The sequence below is a fragment of the Sinocyclocheilus rhinocerous genome, unplaced genomic scaffold (genome assembly GCF_001515625.1).
Source record: "Sinocyclocheilus rhinocerous isolate Xijiao unplaced genomic scaffold, SAMN03320098_v1.1 scaffold714, whole genome shotgun sequence".
NCBI classification, from domain to species: Eukaryota; Metazoa; Chordata; class Actinopteri; order Cypriniformes; family Cyprinidae; genus Sinocyclocheilus; species Sinocyclocheilus rhinocerous.
The window spans coordinates 1,122,509-1,132,399 of NW_015646165.1; the positions used below are offsets into that span (position 1 = coordinate 1,122,509).

Consider the following 9,891-nt stretch of genomic DNA (forward strand, 5'->3'; position numbering starts at 1 on the left):
CGCATATTTATGCGGGATTCACTCTCGAAATAGCAGTGATTGGCAATGGACGGAACATAAAATATGTTGATTTAATTCTGGAACCGGTCCTGGCCAAACCTCCACAGACAGCGCAAGATCTAATTCACGGACCAAAAGCTTGTGTAAACTTTATTGAGATCAGGACATATCAACCAGTAATTTAATTCCATTTCTAGTAACAGACGGTAGAAAGTTCAGCAATGAATGGTATGCGATTTATGACAGAATATAGTCCCACAACTGATCGTTTATTTTTTCCTCACGTGTAACAACGATTCAAAACGAAAACATTTCAAGTGACAAGGGAAAAAGACACAGAAAACTTCAGTGAACAAAGGAGAAGCATCACCATTCAAGTCAGCAGGAAGAGCCAAAGCTAGTTCACAGTTTACTAAATGGTGGCAACCTCTTTAAGTTATTCTTGACTGTGTTGGATTGACTGCTTTGATGCCTTGCAATAAGGTAGGGCATTGTTTTGATGCTTACATCCGAAAAAAAATCTTTTGTTTTTATTTATTTATTTAATTTATATTTTTTTTTTTCCTGCCCCCCCTGACTCAAGAGTCAAATGTCGCCCATGGCCACAACTATAGGAGCTGCAATCAGGACACAATATGCAGTTATGTTGACGTGATTCATTGTTGTACTTTTGGATCCACCATGAAGTTGTTTTTTTGTTAGTTCTGCTTATCATCAGATTGTGTCTATCAGTCGATATTCTCCTCCATCCTCCTCCTCTCTCTGCTCTTGTGTGGATGATCGTTTTTTTCTTTTTCTTTTAATGTGTGCATTCTTTTATTTTCCTTCCAGATGAATCTCATGAGATTCTTTCTTTTAGAAACAGTAGGCCTATCCATAAACTTGCAGAAGCCTTTAATTACAAACATGAATAAAACATTCAATATTACTATATTGTTATCTTCTAAATTGGATTTTCTACATATAAAATAACGTTCAAAACTTTGTTCAGTAAGTTTTTTTTTCATTCATTCTTTTATTCAGCAAAGGAGACAATAAATTGATCAACTGTGACAGTAAAAACATTTATATTCTTACAAAAGATTTCTATTTCAAATAAATGCTGTTCTATTATTCAAAGAATCCTGAAAAACTGAAAATCCATGAAAATCCACAAATATTAAGCTGCATAACTGTTTTCAACATTGATAATAATAAGAAATGTTTACATTTTAAAATATATTCAAATAGAAAGCAGTTATTTTAAATTGTAATAATGTTTCATAATATTAGCCTTTTACTGTATTTTTGATCAAGTAAAGACAGCCTTGGTGAGCATAAGAGACTTCTTTCAAAAACATTTAAAAAAAATTTTCAACTGTAACCTAATTCTGAATAACAGACATTTTAGAACCCAAATTATTTAAACATATAAGCACATAAGTCTGATTTAATGAAAAATTAATTGTCATAAAATGTATTATTCAGATTGTATTATTGTATTATTCTACTGAAATGCTGAATTTATTAGTTGAAAGTTATGAAGTAAAAAAAGAAAAAAGAAAATGTACATTAACTGCTGCCTTAATGTTTTTAAATAGTGCCAAAGTTACTGTCACGCCCCTGGACTGTCTGTGTGTGTTTTTGCTCCCCATGTGCTCCCCGTGATCTCGTTTTTCCCTAGTCTAATTAGTCATTCAGTTCACCTGTGTTCCCGTAATTACCTCGTTTAGTTGTGTATTTATAGTGTGTTCTGCCCATTGTTTCCTGTCCGGTATTGAATGTCTACGTGTTTCTTCGTGTGTGCTCCTGCCTGCCCTGTGTTACCCCTTGGATTATTGTTATTAAAGACCTGTGTTTGAGTTACTCCTTCGTCTCCGCGTTCCTTGCTCCTCACAGTAGTGCAACTGTGACAGAATACCGGACCAACAAAGAGTTTAACTGCTTGTTTCCCCTCCGTTTTTGTTTCCGTGTTTGTTCAGTGGTTTGGTTTCTGTTTTCCCCATGGATCCCTTTGACCCCTTCTCCCGTCTGGAATATCTCCTCCTGCTGCTGGAGCAAACAGTGCCGTCGTCCGAAGATGGTCCTCGAGCAGATTTCACCGCCTTTGTGGAGTGGATACTGGCGAGAAATGGATCCCCGTTCACCGTCTGTTCCGAGGAGGATCTCGCCAGTTCCACTCCGGACCCAGAGCCCAGCCCATCTATTTAAGGTTCCGGTTGAATGGAAAACGGAGGGAGACCTTATAGACTTGTGGAACGACCTGCCCTCTCTCCTCCCTCCTTTGTCAGAGCCCTCTGTCACTCCTGCTCCCAAGCTAAGCCCAGAGAGGGCTCCTGTTCCCAAGTCCAGCCCAGAGAGCCCAGAGGCTCACAAATGCCTGCCCACTCGCCCGCTCCTGCCTCCTCCCCCGCTGTCGTCTGGCAGCCCCTCTGCTCACCCTCAGCCCACCATCTGTGCGGTGGGATCACCGCAGGTCTGCCAGTCTCCATCGGCATCGTGGCTGGAGGATCCGCTGTCTCCACATCCAGCCTCAGAGTCCAGGACTCCGCCTCGGCCTGTTGACCCAGCGTCTCCACCATGGCTCCTAGCTCCCTCCTCTCCGCCGTGGCCCGGCAGTCCACTGGCTCCGCCGGGCTCCCTCGTCCCGCCGGCTCCGCCTTGGTCTGTCATCGACCATCCATCGGCTTGGGACTCCACTCCTCCGACAGCGCCTCGTCCCTCCGTCCCTCTGGCTCCATCAGGCTCCTCCTTCCCATCGACTGCTCCTCGGTCCTCTGTCGTTCCGGCTCCACCGTGGCCTTCCGGAGCCCCGCCTCCGTGTCAGTCGCCGATGCCATCTGCTCCACCTTGGCCCTCAGGATCCTCCTCGTCACCCTGGCTCATCGGCTCTCCGTCTCCACCTCGGGCTCCTCTGCCACCTGCTCCGCCGCCGTTGGTCGGCCCCCTGGAGTCGTTTGCCCTTCCTCCTCCATGGCTCCCCCCTCCGTCCGCTCCACCGTGGGTCGTCATCATGGCTGTGGCCTGGGTCCCGCTTGGCTCCTCCTGCTCCAAGTCCCTCTGGTCTCCTCACTGACTCCTCTCTCCATCGTCACCACCCTGGACTCTGTCTGCCGTTCTCCTCCCGGGAGTCCGTCCTCCGCCTGAACCTCCACCAGTTTTGTTTGCCTGATTTCCTGCCAGCCCTTTGCCATCCCGTTTCCATCCCACTTCCACTCCTTTGTCCTCCTCCTAAGTCCCCCACCGTCCCAACCTTTGTTGTATCTGCGGCGCGAGGACGCGCCTTCCGGGAGGGGGGCGAACTGTCACGCCCCCGGACTGTCTGTGTGTTTTTGCTCCCCATGTGCTCCCCGTGACCTCATTTTTCCCTAGTCTAATTAGTCATTGTTCACCTGTGTTCCTGCAATTACCTCGTTTAGTTGTGTATTTATAGTGTGTTCTGTCCATTGTTTCCTGTCCGGTATTGAATGTCTACATGGTTCTTCGTGTGTGCTCCTGCCGGCCCTGTGTTACCCCTTGGATTATTGTTATTAAAGACCTGTGTTTGAGTTACTCCTTCGTCTCCGCGTTCCTTGCTCCTTACAGTAGTGCAACTGTGACAGTTGCAAGTTCATTACATTTTTTGACCACTTTGAATTTACTGTAGAAAAAATCAACTTGAAAGAAATCAAACTGAAAAGTTGAAAGTTCACTGTCAAAGAGAGAGAGAAAGAGCATTGTGGATCTGATTGCAGCAACTTTATTAAACTAAAGGAACATGGGCAAAAACACTGAGCAAAACATGCAAACCGAAACAGCTATCCTACAGAATGTGACACTCTTACCAACAGAATGTGACACTCTTAAAAAACGTAGAATGTAGTAGAAATTACAGAAATTATTATGCAGTGTAGTAGAATGTAGTAGAAATTACAGAAATTATTATGCAGAATGTAGTAGAAATTACAGAAATTATTATGCCATGCTAAATAGATAGAAGCAAATAATTTGTATTTTTCGGCATATTTCCAGTAAGTGCTGAACGGTCCAACTGGCTGTGCTTTTGTGCTTTTTGCCTCTCAGTGTTTTAAAATCATCCTAAGATTACCCTTTTGGCAGAATTGTAAATGCAGCTACTAACTGTATTCCACCACCTTGCCAGGATTTGAGGAATCAGTAGTCTCTGGAAAAGTCTCATATTGAGTGTTGGAAAAAAAACAGTAGTTTGCTATGGTAAATTTGAGGAATGCAGCGAGCGCTCTGGACTTCTCTAGAGATATCTCGCTCTCCAGATGGCATCATGAAATATTCACTGTACTTTTATATAGCTGCTGTGTATCTGGACCAGTGGCTTTCTCCGCATGCATATCAACACTCAAGTGCCCACTCACATTACAAGTACCTCCAAAAGCATGCATAGCAACTGCATTATAAACAGCCAGCTCCCCTAAACAGATAATGCAGCAACCAACGGTCACTGAACCTTTAGTCAAGGACCGATCGGCTCCAGGAACTTCTCCAGGAGCAGATAATGGAAAGCGTGGATACTAAATTGATAGGTGGGATTATGTGTCTGGGGTGTTGAGAACATGATCTTGGGTCTGAATCTGAGTTAGGAATCAATAGTTCATTACTCTGTGCCATCGGTGAGCTCCACCAAGGACTCCTGCCCAATGGGAATTACTGTCTGATTGCTTCAGGGATGTGTATGTTGGTAGGAAGCTGTACGAGCTCACACTGAGCTGCTATTCCTGCCCCACTACCATGCAGAGCTCAGGCTGCTGATGAGTCTGCTGAGAGAAGGGAAGTCTGAGGGCTGATTTTGCTTCTGATCATGAAAATATGATCATAGTAACTGTTATTATGCTTTGGCACATCAGTTATTCCTTCTGTGCAGATTTTACATACAGCTGAGTGGATAATATTAGCTTCTTTTATGCTTTTCTGTTCTATTCATCTGAAGTATCATGTTTCATTAAAGGATAGTGGTGTTTAAAAATGGGAATATATATTCTTCTTTACTGTGAACAAATTTTGGCAAGAAAAATAGTCAAAATAATGTGTTTTTTACATTAACTATAAATACATTATAATGTTAAGAGTATCAACTCAATGGGAGCCTGATTCCACCATTGAATACAAAAATAAAAGAGGAAATTTTGACATTTTTTCACAATTCTGAGTTTATATCACACAATTCTGACTTTGATTATTGCATTTTTGAGAAACAGAAAAGAGAAAAAAAAATGTGTGGGGGAAACAAAAAACAATTGCGAGATGTAAACTCAGAATTCAGAAAAAAATATCTATTGAAAAAAATAAAATAGGTAATTGTGACTTCTCTCACAATTTTGACTTATTCTCAGAATTGGAAATCTATATCTCACAATTTTGAGTTTATATGTCTCAATTCTGAAAAATTCTGAAAAAAGTCAGAATTGTGAGATATAAACTCAGAATTGTAAGAAAAAAGGCAGAATTATGAGATAAAAAGTCACAGTTACCTTTTTATATTCCATGGTGGAAATGGACTTCCATACAGCTCTGTTAGCCATGCTGGTGTTGTTCAATATGATTAAAATGTTTTGTTTTTTTTTGTCATTTTAAAATGTGTGTTTTTTAAAAATAATATAACAATCGCACAATTCAGTTTTTTAAACTGTATTTATATACCCCAAATTTTAGCAACAGGTTTAGAAATATTGCAAATCTCATGTAAAAGTATTGCTGTAAAATGTTTTAAAATAACATCATGATTTATGGTATTATTTCTAGGTATTTGGTTTGACCTTCTGACAAGGTTAAGCATGCTCTTTCACTAATTATTTATTTTGTACCCGGTTTGTGGAGAATGACCTTTATGTATTATATTTTTATTATCTTGCCATGAAAACATTTAATCTAATGATGCATCTTTCTTTCTTGTTTAGTTTGGTCGAACAGAAGTGATTGACAACACTCTGAACCCGGACTTTGTGAGGAAATTTGTCTTGGATTACTTCTTTGAAGAAAAGCAGAACCTTCGGTTTGACGTGTAAGTGGATGACAACACTTCCTCCTTTAGTTTCAGGGGAAAAAACCCTTAGACAGTGACAAAATGCATTTTAGACATGATCTTCAATTTCACTTTCAATCTTTTGCTTATTTGATGCAGATACAATGTGGACTCCAGAAGCTCAAATATCTCAAAATATGTAAGCAAACTTTAATGTCTCACATGATGTGCTAATGGATAGACAAGTCACGATGCAATGCCTGCAATTTTACTCTGTTGATTTAATGTCTTTTCTGCTACAATGGACGTGGATGACAGAAGGTACAAGCTGTAAATGAGTGTAATTTATCCATTGCTTGTTTTCTATGTCATGCCAAAAATAGTTACAAAGAGAATGCAGTTTGTTTTTTGAGTTCTCATTCTTTGAAAAAAAAAAAAAAGTGTCACGTTCAAAGCCCAGATCCTCTGTGTCCTTTAAAAACTGCATGAAAGAGTCTGTCGTAGTTCTCAAAGTCTTGTCTTGTATTTCTGTTGTTTTTCTCTTTTTTTTTCGCTCGCTTTTTTTCCATGCCATTGATTCACCCCTTCCATTGCTTAGAGTTTCATCAGCCAGGCCTCACCTGTCTTTATACTCAGTGACATACAGTATCCAAGGTGAGTCCTCATACCATCTTTTGGAGATTTTCCAGACAGGACTGTCACTGCTGATTTGTGTCTGTGGAGCAGGAACCCCGCAGTACTGTGATTTACCTTCATTGTTTTGTCTCCCACAGTCCTTCCTCGGCCAGACTTTCTGCACTCTAGGAGAGATTATTGGGTCCTCTGGGTCAAGACTCGAGCGGGTGCTTTCGTAAGTCTTTGATTATTTTCCACCATTGATACGACGTTGAAGAAGAAACAGTACCATGGAAACAGTTCTTTAAAAATTCTCCAAATCCTATGGGGTCTCTATTCAGGCCACAGATTTAACCACATGGAAGACACAAGTTAATCTAGCTCACATGGCCCAGCTGAGCTCATTTATATAGCAAGTGCTCTCACGATGATTATAAGACAAAAGGGTTGATAAATTGGTCTTTTTCGTGCAGCTTGTGGTTCGAAATCCTTTTATGGTCTCCAGCTCTTTGACAGCGCTTGTAAAATCGATGCTTTTAACTGCAGTCGAGGTGCTTGTTTGGGGTTTCTCAGTATAGCAAACCTTCTGTGTCCGTATCAATCCAGAGCAGTTCTGTGCCCGAATAGATCCCAAAAGCTTTGGCGAGGGGTTAAAAAGGACAACTAATTAAGCTTCGGCTTGAATAAGGATGACTCTCTGGTGACTGTGGCATTTTAACATTAAAGATACAGGCTGCCACTGTCCAGCATATCTGGGTCACATCAACGATCTATTTCAGTAGCACAAAATAGGGTGTCTGGATGATGCCTTCAAAGGGATTTGCTTGCATTTGGTCTTACAGAAGAACCACATTTTTCTTGTCATTTTACAGAATCATATGTGATTTTGGCAAATTACATGCGATTTTCACAAAAAGCCTCAAATGCTGTTTTTATATGATGACATTAGTGTTATTTAAGTATTATTTATATACAATTATAGTGTTTATTAATATTTTGAGTTAGCTTTTATTTTTTTGAAATTTCAGTTATTTTTTTATTTTAGTTTAGTAATTTTGTTATGTGCTTTTGTTGTTTTTATTATTATTTTTTCTATATAGCTTTATTTTAGTTTTAGTACTTCAACTTTATTGAAATGTTTAGGTTTTTAAGTTTTCATCTAATATTTATTTTATTTTATTTCAATTTTTTTCAATTACTGAACAGTAACAAATAGACATGATTAATGCTTTCACATGTAAAATCTGAACAAGTCACTTCAGTTTATTTCAGTTGTAATTTTCATTTAGGGTTCTTAAGTTTACTTTTTTCATGTAATGTTTTTATTTTACTTTACAGCTTTACTTCTATTACTGAAGACAATTTTTAATAGTTTTAGTAAACAATAACAGCTTTGGATAAGCAAAAATGCATGATTAATGCTTTCACATGTGAAATCTGAATATATGCGGTTTTAAGTCACTTTAATTTATTTCAGTTGTAATTTTCATTTAGGTTTAGTGCAAGATTTTTTAATGTAATAATTACATTTTACTTTACAGCTTTACTTTAATTACTGAAAACTATTTTTAATAGTTTCAGTTAACAATGACAATACTAGATATGAAGCAAAAACGCGATTAATGCTTGCACATGTGAAATCTGAATATATAAATGGTTTTAAGTGACTTTAATCCAGTTGTTATTTTCAATTACGAATTTTTTATATTTAATATCTATATTTTTCTTTACAGCTTTACATCAATTACTGAAAATGATTTTTAAAAGTTTTAGTTAACAATAACAACAATGGATGACATATAAAGCAAAATCACGCAACTGATGTGTTCAAATGTGAAATTCACGTGCTTTTCCATAATGGGGCTCAGTGATCAGAATATAAGTTGTTTTAAGTCACTTTAATAAGAAAGCAAAATGAAAAAAAATTGCAGATATGGCTAGGCAGTGTGACTAAACCCCTTAAGAACATGAAAAATAGTTTGTAAGTCCCTTCCAGCAGCTGGTTTTCTTCCCCGAAGAACATGACGGGTGCTGTGCACACGCTCTGTATCACTGCATGGTAGATGGGGAGCTTTTTGTAAATGCGTCTGATGGTGAAACGGCATGGGGCAAAAAACTCTATATGGGCCGTCTCCTTTTGGCCTTTGTGTCACGCTTTCTGCTGTGCTGTGCAAGTGGCGAGCAGCGAATTAGGAAAAAGGTTGGCGGCAATAGGCATATTTTAGTAGGTCAGCCTGTCTCTCTAAAGAGCTTGTGGGCAGATACTGTAACACACTGGGTGGAAGTGTGGAGGAAGAGGTACTACTCTATTACCTGCTGGTTTCTATGGCAACCCACCAAGACTAGTGGCTTTTCAATTACATAGCATTGCATTTGGGCAAATGCATCTAATTCCCTCTGTTTTCGCAAGATAAGGCCAGGGAGTCCTAAGGACGAGAGATGCCACGGGATGTTCGGAGATGGGGATTTGAGGTTCCGCGCCATATTCAGGGGCCCTTCGGGCTTGATTTTTCTCCAGCCTCATTTCCACATGTGAGTGTGGTGGATTTGTGGAGAAAATGTGCATGGATAAAAGAGAGCCATATACTGTCAGGCTGAGCAAAATATTTTTAGACAACCTGGTTTCGGTCCAGGAATGTTTGAGATGAGAGAATGTAAAATGCTGTACAATAACAAGACCGGGTGTCAATATTTCAGCTCTGGGTTTTAAATTGTCACAGAATGCAATCTATTTGCCAAGTATGAGTATTGAAAATATTTCAAATAAGCTCCAAAAATACATCTCGCCACGCAGGTAGGAAGATTTACTCCATCAGAAGGTGGGTAATTTGTCATTGGTCACTGTTGAAAAACAAATTACCTAATGTTACGCCCATGTGTTTTTCTACACACTCGATCAATCTGTTTCATACTTAATTCGCTATTTAACTCTCTACCCCCCCACCACACACACACACACACAAACTGAGCTTCTAATTAGCTAAAAAGAAAGCATGACATTTTCTGTGAAAATACCCTCAGTGTTGGAGACATTCATCATAGTAGCAGTGCTGTCACAGGTTTATACTGAGATGTATGCGGGTGAAGTGTGTCCAGATAAACTGCCAAACACACTACAGTACAGTCAGTGTTCTGATGGCTATCACACGTAGACATCACTAGCTGAAATGGATTTTCACACTCCATTGCATGGAAAACATTTACATGTTCAGTACACTACAGATGTTTCATAGATTTGTGACACATTAGACATCTCTTCTGCATTGAAAATATAATTGTTATATATATATATATATACAGTATATATATATATATATATATAT

General features: G+C 39.4%; 1 protein-coding gene across 1 annotated transcript in view; it reads left to right on the forward strand.

The window, feature by feature from the left end:
- Nucleotides 1-9,891, forward strand: part of cpne9 (copine family member IX) — a 48,200-nt gene that overhangs the window by 14,759 nt on the left and 23,550 nt on the right. Inside the window, exons 4-7 of the mRNA XM_016510829.1 lie at nucleotides 5,889-5,992; nucleotides 6,113-6,152; nucleotides 6,272-6,274; nucleotides 6,727-6,803. Coding sequence (XP_016366315.1) covers nucleotides 5,889-5,992; nucleotides 6,113-6,152; nucleotides 6,272-6,274; nucleotides 6,727-6,803 — 224 coding nt within the window. The remainder of the gene's footprint in view (nucleotides 1-5,888; nucleotides 5,993-6,112; nucleotides 6,153-6,271; nucleotides 6,275-6,726; nucleotides 6,804-9,891) is intronic.